This window comes from Ranitomeya variabilis, chromosome 4 (genome assembly GCF_051348905.1).
Source record: "Ranitomeya variabilis isolate aRanVar5 chromosome 4, aRanVar5.hap1, whole genome shotgun sequence".
Classification (NCBI taxonomy): domain Eukaryota; kingdom Metazoa; phylum Chordata; class Amphibia; order Anura; family Dendrobatidae; genus Ranitomeya; species Ranitomeya variabilis.
This window is the reverse complement of record NC_135235.1, coordinates 14,388,322-14,405,576: the sequence shown is the minus strand read 5'-3', so window position 1 is coordinate 14,405,576 and position 17,255 is coordinate 14,388,322. Positions and strand designations below refer to the sequence as shown.

At 43.5% G+C, this 17,255-nt stretch overlaps 2 protein-coding genes across 2 annotated transcripts in view; one reads left to right on the top strand and one right to left on the bottom strand.

Moving 5' to 3' along the window:
• The window catches only part of ACSL5 (acyl-CoA synthetase long chain family member 5), a 369,346-nt gene that overhangs the window by 275,939 nt on the left and 76,152 nt on the right, over positions 1-17,255 (top strand). The gene's annotated exons all lie outside the window — the stretch shown is intronic.
• LOC143767541 (guanylate cyclase 2G-like) lies at positions 1,621-7,318 on the bottom strand. Its single transcript, XM_077255952.1, has 2 exons — positions 6,629-7,318; positions 1,621-1,850 (listed from the first exon to the last, which is right to left on the bottom strand). Exons 1-2 carry the CDS (start codon positions 6,996-6,998, stop codon positions 1,621-1,623), a joined length of 600 nt encoding a protein of 199 aa, XP_077112067.1. The 5' UTR covers positions 6,999-7,318.

Genomic DNA, 17,255 nt, shown 5'->3' with positions numbered 1-17,255 from the left:
CACTGCCTAAAAATCATTTATGGGGTATACTCTTTAATACTAGTTCGTTCTTCCTGCCCTAAACCGTACCCTGTCTCTGAAGGGAATTACGCTACTATTTTGGGGGTTAGCAGCCGAACCCGTTTAATCGGCGCTGGTGGCAGCTTACCGTGTGCCGGCTGTTGGGGGGTCACTGTAGCGACTGCGGCTTGACAATTATTGTTCCTGCCTGAGTGGGAGTAGTTATCGCGTTGCTGTAGTGCGCCCAATAGCCAGTACATAGCAGGCAGCCTTTCTGGCGACTAATTACCCCAGGTGCAGTACCTAATCTGACCTGAGAGTAAGGGGGGCGCCAGAGAGCTGCAAGTGTTAAGTGGAACTGTAAGCGGGATAGACACAAATCCCTGCAGTTCATGGTATATTGAAGAGCAGTGGGATACCTAAAATAAGCCCCTGCTGTAAACAAGAGGTCAATAGCCTCGTGTGTGTTCTTTTTTCATCACGTTGTGGCAGTGGAGGGATAACTAGGATAAGCCCCCCTGCACATGTGATAGCCGTCTGCTGGTCTAAAGTCACCCCAATCCGTGACATATTGTGGGCAGCGGCTAAGGGATCTTGACAGTCACGGTGTGAATCGTGACAGTCACCACTAGAGGAAGTTCACTACATACAGATTTATACAGTCACCACTAGAGGAAGTTCACTACATACAGATTTATGCAGCCAGCACTAGGGGAGCTCACTACATACACTACATCGAGGTGTTAATCTTTAAAACAATTATCTGTATGTGTAAATAAATCCTAAGTGTCTGTGTGCACATCTTCTAGATTATGGTGTACTTGTATCATTTTTCTATCTGCTATAGATGTAACAGTGCTCAGAACGATGACCAGTGTATAGCCTGCCCACACCACTCATTGGCAGCTTCCTCTGTACATTGCACATTGTCACCAAGCTACCAATCAGTGGTGTGGGTGGGGTTACACAGATTGTCTGGACTGGCCTGCAGGTGACACCTAGTCCTGCAGTGATAATCTCCTGCTGATAAAACACGGATAGTATTGAAACTACAGAAAACTGCTGAGCAAGTGACAGACACCTGGAATCTGGCTGTCTGCTTCTATGTTATGCTGCTCACAGTTTAAATATCAAAATCCTGCTGACAGTCACTAACGACTTTGCATGGTTTTATGCAAAACTCACCACTTTACAGGAAAGTGATCTGGTCTTTGTGAGAAAAGCTGAAACGATTCATTATAATGTAAGTCTGAAAGTAGAATATATTATGGCTGAAATGTAGTGCAGTCACGGGATACATTTTTGGACGATGGTGCACAGGCATCTGGAAAAATGTAGCCTTATGAGGCATTCAACTGTTACTACACTGAACGTCTTACGTCTGGACTATGAAACAATAGCGTATAAAACTGTAGCTAATGAAAATAGGGGGTAAATGGGTGCAACAAAATATCTAATGCTCTGTTTTCACAGAAAAAGATTAAAGGGGCAGTCCGATGCTGCTTACGTTTGTATCGGGAAGTGATCGGGTCTCATGTTGTGTGGGCAGATACCTGCAGATTGTGCACTGCTGACACCACATCATCGATATGTGGACATGAGCAGCAGCGGGAAACCCCATTAAGACGACCCTCTGAACGAAGCTGCATTCCTCTTATCTAGTTCATGTGTACAGTAAATCTTCAATAAATGATGTTTTATATGGAAAATCTCGTCTGGACTCACCAGAAATCCGCTGACTTCAAACTGCTGCATCATGATAAAGACAAAAATTCCATCTATCAACCCCTGTTTTTCTGCTTCCAGCAGGATCAGCCTGGAGTCCTCAGAATTTGCCACAAGTACGATGACTGTGAGTAAGGAAGGCAAGATAAGGCACAGTTCACACCTGCATATTACTGTAGTGCTGCGTGCAAGGTCCTGAGCATTTGTCCCCATTTCTGCTCTCTCCTCCCTCTCACAGCATGCAGTGTCACAGTCACAGAGGCTGTAACTGCACCCCCTCATCTCCCCATCATCCTTGTCTACAATTTGTTTTACTGTAACTTTAATTTCCAAACTGGCATAAACTATGGAGTCTCTTTAAGTTTTAGGTCAGACCATTTTATTTTTTACATTTTTTTTATTGTCATGCATCGGCAGCCATAACGTTTAAATTTTTTAGTGACATAATCACATGAAGGTTTGATTTTATTTTGTTTTCAGGATGAGTTATATTTGCCAGTGGCTTCATTTTAAAGTATATATAACTTTTATCAAATAAAGTGTTAGAACAATAATGGCAATGATAACTATATACTGTATATACACGGTAGTTTACTTATATTTTCAGTTTTTGCACAGTAAATAATATAAAATAATTTGTTTTGGTTCTCTATATGTTGAGAGAAGTTTTGAGACTGATGAATTGGAGTTTTCACAATGTTTGATGCCTCAGTGTTTTTAGATATAATCCCTTCAGATTATTTGTTACATCTGGAAGAATGATGTAATGTGTGGAGACTTCTCATCCATGGAGGGGGTCACTCACAATGTGCGGGGGCTTCTCATCCATGGAGGGGGTCACTCACAATGTGCGGGGGCTTCTCATCCATGGAGGGGGTCACTCACAATGTGCGGGGGCTTCTCATCCATGGAGGGGGTCACTCACAATGTGCGGGGGCTTCTCATCCATGGATGGGGTCACTCACAATGTGTGGAGACTTCTCATCCATGCAGGGGGTCACTCACAATGTGTGGAGACTTCTCATCCATGGAGGGGGTCACTCACAATGTGTGGGGGCTTCTCATCCATGGAGGGGATCACTCACAATGTGTGGGGGCTTCTCATCCATGGAGGGAGTCACTCACAATGTGTGGAGACTTCTCATCCATGGAGGGGGTCACTCACAATGTGTGGAGACTTCTCATCCATGGAGGGGGTCACTCACAATGTGTGGGGGCTTCTCATCCATGGAGGGGGTCACTCACAATGTTTGGGGCTTCTCATCCATGGAGGGGATCACTCACAATGTGTGGAGACTTCTCATCCATGGAGGGGGTCACTCAGAATGTGTGGAGACTTCTTATCCATGGAGGGGGTCACTCACAATGTGTGGGGGCTTCTCATGCATAGAGGGGGTCACTCACTGCGTGGAGACTTCTCATCCATGGAGGGGGTCACTCACAATGTGTGGAGACTTCTCATCCATGGAGGGGGTCACTCAGAATGTGTGGAGACTTCTCATCCATGGAGGGGGTCACTCACAATGTTTGATGCCTCAGTGTTTTTAGATATAATCCCTTCAGATTATTTGTTACATCTGGAAGAATGATGTAATGTGTGGAGACTTCTCATCCATGGAGGGGGTCACTCACAATGTGTGGGGGCTTCTCATGCATAGAGGGGGTCACTCACTGTGTGGAGACTTCTTATACATGGAGGGGGTCACTCACAATGTGTGGAGGCTTCTCATCCATGGAGGGGGTCACTCAGAATGTGTGGAGACTTCTCATCCATGGAGGGGGTCACTCACAATGTGTGGAGACTTCTCATCCATGGAGGGGGTCACTCACAATGTGTGGAGACTTCTCATCCATGGAGGGGGTCACTCAGAATGTGTGGAGACTTCTTATCCATGCAGGGGGTCACTCACAATGTGTGGAGACTTCTTATCCATGCAGGGGGTCACTCACGATCTGTGGAGTTTTCTGATCCATGGAGGGAGTCATTCACAATATGCGGAGACTTCTTGTCCATGGAGGGGATCACTCACAATGTGTGGAGACTTCTTATACATGGAGGGGGTCACTCAGAATGTGTGGAGACTTCTTATCCATGCAGGGGGGTCACTCACAATGTGTGGAGACGTCTTATCCATGCAGGGGGTCACTCACGATCTGTGGAGACTTCTGATCCATGGAGGGGGTCATTCACAATGTGCGGAGACTTCTTGTCCATGGAGGGGTCACTCACAATTATACCTAAAATCACATCCATAATTAAGGATGGGATCTAATCATACTCCAAGAACAACTTCTCCCATCATCCAGGATAATATGATGATGCTTTTCCCACCATGATGGAGATCAGAACACAATGTAAAAGTGAGAACTAAGTGGCTCAGTGAACAAAATATTAATATTTTGTGTCCTTGGCCAGGAATCTTCCCAGATCTCATCCCATTGAGATTGTGCAATCAATCCTCAAAAGCATTTAAATCCCAGAAATTGTGATAACCCCATGCCCTGATGCGACAAGAACGGGCGACCGTCAGTCAGAAACTGCTCATAAACAGATATCCAGATGCCAGGAGGAGGGCAGAAAGGTGGAGAATAAGGGGCGGGAGTGCGGAGAATAAGGGGCGGAAGTGCGGAGAATAAGGGGCAGGAGTGCGGAGAATAAGGGGCGGGAGTGCGGAGAATAAGGGGCGGGAGTGCGGAGAATAAGGGGCGGGAGTGCGGAGAATAAGGGGCGGGAGTGCGGAGAATAAGGGGCGGGAGTGCGGAGAATAAGGGGCGGGAGTGCGGAGAATAAGGGGCGGGAGTGTGGAGAATAAGGGGCAGAAAGGTGGAGAATAAGGGGCGGGAGTGCGGAGAATAAGGGGTGGGAGTGCGGAGAATAAGGGGCGGGAGTGCGGAGAATAAGGGGCGGGAGTGCGGAGAATTAGGGGCGGGAGTGCGGAGAATAAGGGGCGGGAGTGTGGAGAATAAGGGGCGGGAGTGCGGAGAATAAGGGGCGGGAGTGTGGAGAATAAGGGGCGGAAGTGCGGAGAATAAGGGGCAGGAGTGTGGAGAATAAGGGGCAGGAGTGTGGAGAATAAGGGGCAGGAGTGCGGAGAATAAGGGGCAGGAGTGCGGAGAATAAGGGGCAGAAAGGTGGAGAATAAGGGGCAGGAGTGCGGAGAATAAGGGGCAGGAGTGCGGAGAATAAGGGGCAGGAGTGTGGAAAATAAGGGGCAGGAGTGCAGAGAGTAAGGGGCAGGAGTGCAGAGAATAAGGGGTAGGAGTGCGGAGAATAAGGGGCAGGAGTGTGGAGAATAAGGGGCAGGAGTGTGGAGAATAAGGCGCAGGAGTGTGGGGAATAAGGGGCAGGAGTGCAGAGAATAAGGGGCAGGAGTGCGGAAAATAAGGGGCGGGAGTGCGGAGAATAAGGGGCGGGAGTGCGGAGAATAAGGGGCGGGAGTGCGGAGAATAAGGGGCGGGAGTGCAGAGAATAAGGGGCAGGAGTGCGGAGAATAAGGGGTAGGAGTGTGGAGAATAAGGGGCAGGAGTGTGGAGAATAAGGGGCAGGAGTGTGGAGAATAAGGGGCAGGAGTCTTGAGAATAAGGGGCAGAGGTCTGGAGAATAAGGGGCAGAGGTCTGGAGAATAAGGGGCAGAGGTCTGGAGAATAAGGGGCAGAGGTCTGGAGAATAGGAGGCAGCGCTGAGAACTTTATGGATTTGCCAATAAAAGTGTCAAAACTTATGGAATTTATATACTTGTGCGTCAGTAACAATAGAAACAGCGACTAAAAGATCGAAAACACTGAAGAAAACAAAAACTTGTGTCAGTCTCAGAACTTTCAGCCTTGTCAGAAACTCTTAGAGAATCCAAATAAACAAAAAAAAAATGAAATTATATATCTATATTTTGTTCATTTTTTTTAACACTGTTCAGTCTAATTCATCCTTTATCTTTATTCTGTTGGTCGGCACAATCATGAAAATACCAAAATTATATCTTTTTAATGTTTTGCTACTAATTGGCTTCTAAAGGATAAAATGTTTTTATTTTTTTAGTCTCCATATTCTGAACTTCCTTTTTTTCACAGATGGAGCTGTATGAAGACTTTTTCTTTTCTCGTACAATCAGTTTCGATGGCCCCATTTTTGGTCATACGACTTTTATCACTTTTTAATTCTTACTTTGTTATTACACAGGAGCAAAACACGATTGATCTGGAATTGTTTTTACATTGTATTTTTTACAGAGCTGAATAAATGACATAGTGACTTTATTCTGCACGTTGATGCAATTTACTACTTTTGCACAAGGAACCTACTTCTACAGAACTCTATGAGGGCTTCTTACTTTTTGTTGGTGCCATTTTGTGTCAGATACAACGTTTTGATCATATTTTATTTATTTGTTTTGTGAGTAGAGATGATCGGAAGCTGCAGTTAGAGCATAGTTCGTTTTTTAATATTTTTTATTAACAGCATTCACTGTGCAGGATAAATAACAATATAATTTTCTAGAACAAGTAATTACATCACAGTGATACCAAGTATGTGTTTTTGCTGGGGTTTTCTCTTTTCCCTAATAAACCAGGGTTTTTTTATTATTAAAGGGGTAGTCCAGTACTTTTATGTTGATGGACATTCTTTAGGATGGGTCATCAGTATCAGAATGGCAATGATGTGACCAGTACCACCGCCAAACAGCTGTTTCCAATGCTGGCGGCTCATAGATGGGATCAGCTGTGGAGCGGAACTGCACAGCGCCATCACCTGTATAGTGGCCACAGGCTGGTACTGCACATTCACTGCTATTTAGCCAAATACTCTACAATATTGAAATAAAATATACTGACTTCTCGGGGCTATAGGCAAAGAAGGTCTAACGAGATGACAATGTATCATGAATAATAATCATGTGATTGTTACCTCTGGCGAGCGACGCCACCGAGCTGAGAGTCTCTCGTAGACTGTCTGGGTTTTTGGGGTCACATTTCATCTTGACCGTGATCACAAAGTTTATGGGCAATTGACTTTCCAGTAATGTCCACAACTCATCGATTTTATCCCACGTTGACCCTTCGGTCGATCCTCCAAGCAAGGCGACGTACTTCCAGGTGAAATGTTTCAGGGTTTTCTCCAGAGCATCATACATTCGCTGGAGAGGGGACACCATTTTGACGTAGGTGTCGTAGGTTCGGGTGTTATCAAGCTTCGGGGTTTGACTTACAAAACCAAACATTGGAATGTTCCAAGATGAGGCCAATAAGCCAGTGACCTGTGTACAGAAAACGACCATGAAGTGTACGTGTAAAACACGAAAATGTTTTCTTCTTCATGGTTTACTTTTTTTGCAGCAAAAAGGTGGCACTGCTGCCCCACTACTTATCCCAAGAAAATAACTCTGCAATTCCCCGTCAGTAAGGAGCCCAGTAATTATCTACGGCACTGCTGGAGATAGCCGAGTGCGACGGACGCTGTCTGTGTCCAACAGCCATCACTCCATCCAAATAGGAGGCATGAGACCCTCGCTCTCAGGATCTGTGGGATCCCCACAGTGGAACCCCCAGCAATTCCACAGAGGATACGTGGTGCTAGCTGTCAGTGGTCCAACAACTTTCATTAACAATTATTATTGTTTTGTTTCTACAGTTCCTATGTGGACTAAGTGTCTCCGCAGAAGCAGAGAGAAATTCGTCCATGTAGTCTGGTCCTGCTGCCATCTTACCTTTCCTCTGTCCTCAAACTCTGGATAAACAACTAAATGTCCATTGCAACATTACATTAGCACAAAGTAAGAGACTGAATAGAAAAAAATATAAGAAAGCGGGATCAGACTGCACTGATTGTGTTTGTAGTCTGTTACCACGGAGACCCATGGTTCAGCACAGGTGCAGTGCTCCTGAGGGCGAGAACAACAGAGTAAATGATGCCTGCCCGGGAAAAGCTACTAGAGACAGAGCTTGTAAATGGGAAAACTGTATCACACGGGTGACATTGTGGTCAGGAATACTGTTATTACTCCACTACACACGATGACATGTTCTTAAAATTACCTTGGGATGATAAATTCACTTTAAGGTGATAATATAAAGTTATTTCACTATAAGGGAAAACAAATCAATGAAAGTTTATATGTTTCATTGACTTTTCAGAATAAGTTGTCATAAATGTGTACACGAGGAATAACAATGTTTATGGCTATGAAATGACTTGTATCTACAATTTTAACCAGTTTTTCCATCTGCAGGTTCTAGCTCTAATTTTTAGCTATCTCGGAGTTAGTGGGTAGAGACTGTACTCCCATTCATAAGCACAAGAAACATCTATTCTCCTCTCTACATGTAGCACAAGTTCAGAAGCAGCACCAGCATGAAGGAAATTTTTCAGGAGTACTGAACTTTGTAGCTGTGAATCCAACTCTAGGATGAGATAACTGCAAGAAGCAGCAGTAAATAGGGCCTTATACAACATTACTGAGCAGTGTAGCTGTGAACCCAGTTATTGGGTGAGATAACTACAAGAAGCAGCAGTAAATAGGGCCTTATACAGCATTACTGAGCAGTGTATCTGTGAATCCAGCTGTTTGGTAAGATAATAACTGCAAGGAGCAGGTGTAAATAGGGCCTTATACAGCAGTACTGAGCTGTGCAGCTGTGAATCCAGCTCTTGTGTGAGATAACTGCAAGAAGCAGCAGCAGCAAATAGGGCATTATCCAGCAGTACTGAGAAATATAGCTGTGAATTTAGCTCTTGAATGAGATAACTGTTACAAGTAGTAGTAGTAGTAGTAGTAGTATTATATATGGCATTATAAAGCAGTACTGAGCAATGCAGCTGTGAAACCAGTGCTGGGGTGGTATAAAACATTTACTAGAAAGCTGCCACATAGAGAACATCGATACTGGGCAGCATATACAGAGCAGTGTGACAGGGTGACCAGCACTGGGGTGACACAAGACACTTAGGAAAAAGCAATATAATTTATGTCTCCCCATGCTTGGCTTCTCACTGTGCTTCTCCCTGCTCCTCTGCCTCCCTTCTCCATAAACTACGATATGCTGCTGTAACATGATCCATCAGTGAGCTGATAATCCATTTTCCCTGAGCAGTACGGATTTTAGCAGTTTTTCAGAGTGAGTGATAAATTCAGGAGCAAAGGAGAAGTGGCTCATAAGTGGAGGAAGATGCAGATTTCTTTCATAAGATACATCACAAAGTTTCTTACATTTGCTTGCTCTACTGATTTTGATTTGTGACGTTTCTAGAAATGACAGCGACTTTTTCATCCAAATAAAACATTTTCTTCGGTTAAGCTCTTTCTTTTATTAATTGTTAACTTGAAATAAATTGTGACATGTCAGATGTGTGACGCTGGGCTGCAAATATTCATGCCGATAAAACCTGATATTGTGTATATCGCCATTCTAAGTAATTATCTTATTTATATCTAAGATTTTATTTATTTAAAAGAAATGCAATATTATAGCTTTCTCTTCCGATACACAATATCTTTTGTTGGAAACAATTACAACACAAAGTATCAATCTAGACACCAGGACAGTTCTCTGATTCCAACAATGACAAGACCTATGGACACAACTTCTGCAACTTATATGGCGGCTTTATAAAGAAGGATGACGTATGGCACTCAGAAATAAGTGCATGATCCCTAAATTATTAAACAAAATCCCCACCACACAAAAAATTATTAATAATAATAATAATAATGATACATATATACCTCAGCAGCTTCTGGACAAACCGGCCCAAACAAAGCAGCAATATTAAATTCTTCCACTTGGCGAATGAACGCGCTGAGAGACATCTTGGCGTTACAGCTGCAGTCAGCGTACACAAACTCCAGCGTCCTGTTACTAAAGAAATGTTCGCCCCATTCCTTGTTTATCCTCTCAATAGCCAACTGGATGGAGGAGCCGAGCCGCTGGGCGCTAAATGGGTACGAGGCGTTCCAAGGAGCCTGGAGCCCCAGGAATATTTTGGAAGACTGGGGTCCCTTGGTGGAGTTAACACTAGTGATGAACTCAGGTTCTGCATTAAGAACTTGCAGAATGAAGATTGTATATGGGAAAAGCCACATTGTAAATTGTCAAGAAATGGGCTAAGGAACAAGTCCAGGGAAGACTCCAGCACCCGCCGTCCTCCCGCAGCTACTTATACCTGGAGGTGTCTGACTGATATCGGTGATTCTCCAGAGCCTTCTACATGACTCCTATTAAACAGTCCTAATTAGCAGAAATCCACAATCTCCAGCCACACTCTCCCACTGGCCCTTAATTCCTTCTTAACCCTTCGATGACTACATCTTCAAGACCGAGTTCAAGAAATCACATAACACCATTGTGCAGATTTTATTCTGGAAATAGTGTCTATGATATGGTAACAGCTCCATAATTTGTATTTATTAGATACAAGGCCATTTAGGAATTATTACATTAATATTTATATCTAGTATTGTATCAATTTCTGGATTTTACAAATGTAATAAGAAATATTAATATATACAATGTTGGACTGGAGTGCGGAGGGCCCACCGGTAACGTCAACTCCAGGACCCCACTTCTCATCTACATACAAATAAGACTTTATCCTTGTTCACTAATTTCTATAGCAATAAACAGAGTTGTTTAAATAATAAGATGCTGCCGTTGTCCGTTTGTGATTAATCAAGTATATAATGTAGTGTTGGGAAATAAGTATTTGATCCCTTGCTGATTTTGTAAGTTTGCCCACTGACAAAAGACATGAACAGTCTATAATTTTAAGGGTAGGTTAATTTTAACATTGAGAGAAAGAATATCAAAAATAACATCCAGAAACACACATTGTATAAATTATATGTATTTATTTGCATTTTGCAGTGAGAAATAAGTATTTGATCCCCTACCAACCATTAAGAGGTCTGGCTCCTACAGACCAGTTAGATGCTCCTAATCACCTCGTTACCTGCATTACAGACAGCTGTCTTACATAGTCTCCTTTATAAAAGACTCCTGTCCACAGACTCAATTAATCAGTCAGACTGTAACCTCTACAGCATGGGCAAAACCAAAGAGCTTTATAAGGATGTCAGGGACAAGATCATAGACCTGCACAAAGAATGGGCTACAAAACCATAAGTAAGACGCTGGGTGAGAAGGAGACAACTGTTGGTGCAATAGTAAGAAAATGAAAGAAATACAAAATGACTTTCAATTGACATCGATCTGGGGCACCGTGCAAAATCTCACCCCGTGGGGTATCCTTGATCATGAGGAAGGTGAGAGATCAGCCTAAAACTACACGGCGGGAACTTGTTAATGATCTCAAGGCAGCTGGGACCACAGTCACCAAGAAAACCATTGGTAACAAATTAAAGGTTTAAAATCCTGCAGTGCCGCAAGGTCCCTCTGCTCAAGAAGGCACATGTGCAGCCCGTCTGAAGTTTGCCAATGAACACCTGGATGATTCTGTGAGTGATTGGGAGAAGGTGCTGTGGTCAGATGAGACAAAAATTGAGCTCTTTGGCATTGACTAAACTCGCCGTGCTTGGAGGAAGAGAAATGCTGCCTATGACCCAAAGAACACCATCCTCACTGTCAAGCATGGAGGTGGACACATTATGTTTTAGGGGTGTTTCTCTGCTAAGGGCACAGGACTACTTCACCGCATCAATGGGAGAATGTATGGAGCCATGTACCGTAAAATCCAGAGTGACAACCTCCTTCCCTCCACCAGGACATTAAAAATGGGTCATGACTGGGTCTTCCAGCAAGACAATTACCCAAAACATACAGCCAAGGCAACAAAGGAGTGGCTCAAAAAGGAGCACAGTAAGGTCATGGAGAGGTCTAGCCAGTGTCCAGACCTTAATCCCATAGAAGACTTATGGAGGGAGATGAAACTCTCAGTTGCCAAGTGACAACATCAAAATCTTCATTATTTAGAGATGATCTGCAAAGAGGAGTGGAGCAAAATTCCTCCTGACATGTGAGCAAACCTCATCATCAACTACAAGAAATGTCTGACTGCTGGGCTTGCCAACAAGGGTTTTACCACCAAGTATTAAGTCTTGTTTGCCAGAGGGATCAAATACTTATTTCTCACTGCAAGATGCTAATAAATTTATATAATTTATACAATGTGATTTCCTGGATTTTATTTTTTGATATTCTATCTCTCAATGTTAAAATGAACCTACCCTTAAAATTATAGACTGTTCATGTCTTTGTCAGTGGGCAAACTTACAAAATCAGCAAGGGATCAAATACTTATTTCCCCCACTGTATATTCTTTTATATTTGAGCAGTATTATAGCAGTTATATTCTTGTACATAGGGGGCAGTATTATAGTAGTTATATTCTTGTACATAGGGGCAGTATTATAGTAGTTATATTCTTGTACATAGGGGCAGTATTATAGTAGTTATATTCTTGTACATAGAAGCAGTATTATAGTAGTTATATAATTGTACATAGGAGCAGTATTATAGTAGTTATATTCTTCTACATAGCAGTATTATAGTAGTTATATTCTTGTATATAGGGGCAGTATTATAGTAGTTATATTCTTGTACATAGGGGCAGTATTATAGTAGTTATATTCTTGTATATAGGGAGCAGTATTATAGTAGTTATATTCTTGTATATAGGGAGCAGTATTATAGTAGTTATATTCTTGTATATAGGGGCAGTATTATAGTAGTTATATTCTTGTACATAGGGAGCAGTATTATAGTAGTTATATTCTTGTACATAGGAGCAGTATTATAGTAGTTATATTCTTGTATATAGGGAGCAGTATTATAGTAGTTATATTCTTGTATATAGGGGCAGTATTATAGTAGTTATATTGTTGTACATAGGAGCAGTATTATAGTAGCTATATTCTTGTACATAGGAGCAGTATTATAGTAGCTATATTCTTGTACATAGAGGCAGTATTATAGTAGTTATATTCTTGTACATAGAGGCAGTATTATAGTAGTTATATTCTTGTACATAGGGGCAGTATTATAGTAGTTATATTCTTGTATATAGGGGCAGTATTATAGTAGTTATATTCTTGTACATAGGGAGCAGTATTATAGTAGTTATATTCTTGTATATAGGGAGCAGTATTATAGTAGTTATATTCTTGTATATAGGGGCAGTATTATAGTAGTTATATTCTTGTACATAGGAGCAGTATTATAGTAGCTATATTCTTGTACATAGAGGCAGTATTATAGTAGTTATATTCTTGTACATAGAGGCAGTATTATAGTAGTTATATTCTTGTACATAGGGGCAGTATTATAGTAGTTATATTCTTGTACATAGGAGCAGTATTATAGTAGCTATATTCTTGTACATAGAGGCAGTATTATAGTAGTTATATTCTTGTACATAGAGGCAGTATTATAGTAGTTATATTCTTGTACATAGGGGCAGTATTATAGTAGTTATATTCTTGTATATAGGGGCAGTATTATAGTAGTTATATTCTTGTACATAGGGAGCAGTATTATAGTAGTTATATTCTTGTATATAGGGAGCAGTATTATAGTAGTTATATTCTTGTATATAGGGGCAGTATTATAGTAGTTATATTCTTGTACATAGGGAGCAGTATTATAGTAGTTATATTCTTGTATATAGGGAGCAGTATTATAGTAGTTATATTCTTGTACATAGGAGCAGTACTATAGTAGTTATATTCTTGTACATAGGAGCAGTATTATAGTAGTTATATTCTTGTATATAAGAGCAGTATTATAGCAGTTATACTTCCTGTATATAGGAGCAGTATTATAGTAGTTATATTCTTGCACATAGGGTGCAGTATTATAGTAGTTATATTCTTGTACATAGGGGGCAGTATTATAGTAGTTATATTCTTGCACATAGGAGCAGTATTATAGTAGTTATATTCTTGTACATAGGGGTAGTATTATAGTAGTTATATTCTTGTATATAGGGGCAGTATTATAGTAGATATATTCTTGTACATAGGAGGCAGTATTATAGTAGTTATATTCTTAGCTACACTACTCAGTAGTGCTGTATAATCTCCTCTATTCTGCTGCTTTCTAGTAAGTGATATATTTCTCAGCAGAGCTGGATTCACAGCTACGCTGCTCAGGGACGTATCTACCACTTTACTCAGCAGATCACGGCTGCATTTCCCTGCCAGCATCTGCCTCTGACACCAGCGAGCAGAGCTTTTAACTACGGTACTTCAATATTGTAGTCAGACAGCAGCATTTACACTGCACAGTCCAGTGGGGGGCGCCATATCATGCACGCATCAGCACTCCCGTAATATGGCTGATAAGGTGCCGCAGCTGCTAAGCTGGAGCTCCTGTGAAGATTAGCAGAGAGCCATTACTATACCGTATATTGTGAAGACCAGCCTGTGACTTCTCTGGAGTATTGCTGTCTGAACTATGAGCAAATGGACCACCAGAAGTTTGACTAAAGAAAATAAAGTAATAATAAAACATTTAACAATGTAGAATAATATATATATATATATATATATATATATATATATATATATATATATATATATATACTGTATATATATCATTTATTTGAAATATATTTAAAAAAATAATTTCTACGTGCTGTAAGACTTTCTTCACTTGGCAAGCAGGTGCGATCACAAGCCCTAAATGGAGGCAGGTTCCTGACACGGGTCTTCAGAGGAGAAGGCAATGGTCAGGGATGACCTCCGCTCATGGAGGGTTAGCGGCAGCCCGTCAGCCAGTCCCGTCATGATCATTACGATGGTCCTCTCCCTATACAGCCTTCATCGTGTCAGCAGCACATTCTCTGTGTACATGTGTACATTGGGCAAAGTGCTGCCGATAAAAATAGTTTTATGCCAACAAAAAGGATCCGGTCCGTGATGAACGTTTGTGACCGATTGGCAGCATGTTTACACAGGACCGTGATTGGGAGCCAGGATTCCAGTGTAATCCCGTTCACTGATTGGCTCCCAGTCTGGACCTGGACTTACAGCGGAAAAGGTCTGGATTCCCATAAAGAAGTCATTCGGGGTCAGGAAACTTACGGCCATGTAGTACGTCATTAGTCCTCTCCAACAAATTTGCTATATAGTTGCAGCGCCCCAGAGTCCTGGTCGTTGCAGTACTGTGGCTCCGCCACTATGGGGAGCTATGGTACGTCTGATGGCACTGAAGGAGTTCATCTGACCAGGTATCACAGACACCAATACATTTCACAGCCGGGCCTCCGGGGGGAGCTAAGGGTGCTATTCATTAGGCCACTCCCCACCATTGTGGGTAAACTGGGGGTCAGGCAGGAAGTTAGGACAGAAAGCTGACTGGGTTGGAACCAGGCAACACCTTGTGGCAGAGGGTGTTGTGGGGGGAAGATTCGGTAGGGTCCCTGTCAGGGGTGGGATCCTGACAGAGGCTTGGCAACTTGAACGAACGTAACGGGACCGTGCCTGCTCCGGGTAGCGGCGGTGCCCAAGGAAGGATTAGAAGAGAGATAGATTGTGCTGAGTGAGAAACGAGATCACGCAAAAGGAGAAATACCAGTAGGAGTCGTGCTGTAAGACCGAGGCAACATCCTACTGAGGCGCACTACCGGTGGCCGGAACGCCGAGGGAGTATTACAATATTCAGCTTCAAGCGATACTCCAAACAGCGGCAGGACAGTCAGTCTAAGGCGGGCTGTCTCACCTAAATCACCTATGCAGTCTTGGGGGGCAACTTGTGGAGAGGGGCGACTCTAGGGTCCCGGAAGAGCTCCGAGCCTACCCGTCATACGGGTGCGTCCTAACCGTAACATCAGGGAGGGACGGAGGATTAGCAGAACATCATTTAATCGAGTTGTGAGGGAACTTAAGAAACAGACACAACAGTTGTGGGGACTTTCCATAAGCACAGCAGGGGAGGACTACAACACATAGCGCTAAGAAGGAAGGCACAGATTTCCTCCTGTAAAGAGAACTCTGGAGGTGCCATTGGACCGGTCGGACTTGCGCAGCCTGGTTATCCAGATTCTGGACTGAGGACCCAGAGATCTTCAGTAAAGAGGTAAAGAGACTGCAACCTGGTGTCCTCATTATTTACCGCAACCTACACTGCACCGCAACACCACCATCATCATTATCTATCCACATCATTTCTATCCGATTCACTGTGCGCCCCACGGCAGGGTCACGGACCGGGCCTAGCCACCGTGACAACCCCAGAGCAGAGACTCAGAGGCCCGGTATCGGGTACCCCTCGGCCCTGCGGTGGTGGGGGCGCTACATAGTTACCGGACCCTAATAAGTCATTTTGACAAGACTATGTGCGAGAAGCCAGTGGTCTTCTTCTCACACCAGTGGGACAGAAAAGGGCCTCTGTGCAAGACTAAGGACCTTCTCAGGTCCAAAGGTCCTTAGTAATGCAGACTTCCACCTCCTTTGGAGTCAGTAGTGGCCCCTGATCTCTTGGGCCCTGGGCATCTGCACAGGTTGCACCAGTGGTACGTCCGCTCCTGTCGAGCAGCCATGGTCACCACTCCAAAGGCTTCAATGTAGATAGCTTGGTCTCCTATGGGCCATTGAGCAAACCTCCGTACATCCAAGCAGCAATCTCGTGGCCAGGATCCTATAGAGATCTCCAGGAATCTGATGATTGGAGATAAGAACCTCGGATTCATATGACAGTAATTATCCCAGGACGGTAATTACACGGTGACAGCAGAACCATCGCGACTGCCCGAGAGATTCATCACTGACGACGGGCAAAGCAAATCTGAGGCCTCCGCTCCGGGGACTAATTTATGGAAATCATCAGGGCTTTCAGTACAGTTAATTAAAATATTAAACCCACAGCGCCCGCGTGTCCCCGAGGGGCGATGCCCAAACTTCCGAGCAATAATAATAAGAGGAATTTATACGGACATCAATTAACCCTGTACTGTCTGGTGACCTTCCTGCACTCAAAAACCCGCGTATTGTGCCACTGAAACAGCCGACAACAAATCTGCGAGGAAAATAAGCAACGTGTGCATGAGACCCCAGGATTCGCAGTCACTGTACTGGTACTAGGAAATCCTTCAGGTTTTGTGACAAAACTGCACAGAAAAAATGCAACAAAATCACAAAAAAATGCAACGTGTGCACATATCTTAGCAGATCACATCGCGGTGACGCAGAGCTGTCACTTCAGGCCTGCACCAGCCTCTATAAACCGCGCTGATCTCTGCAGCACAGGACGTTACAGGCGAGCTGCCGATCAGCCGTCAGTCACACGTAGCTGTCACTATGTCAGCAGCCTCAGCAGAGGAGGCCGGGGCGCTGCATGTGGCTCCGTGTGACACCGCGCAGCACCCTGAACTCTGCAGTCGTGTTCCCACCTTCACCTCTGCCCCCTGAGCTCCAGCAGAGGACGTTATATAAGGGACCCGGTTCCCAGCACCCGCACAATTATCACACGCTGCGCCTATCGATCATCTGATAAGACTCATTTACCATCAGCCCCGAGCTCCAGAGCCCGTAATTGATCTCTGAGACTTGGACTGATCCAAAGTTCATCGTCAGGCGTCTGTC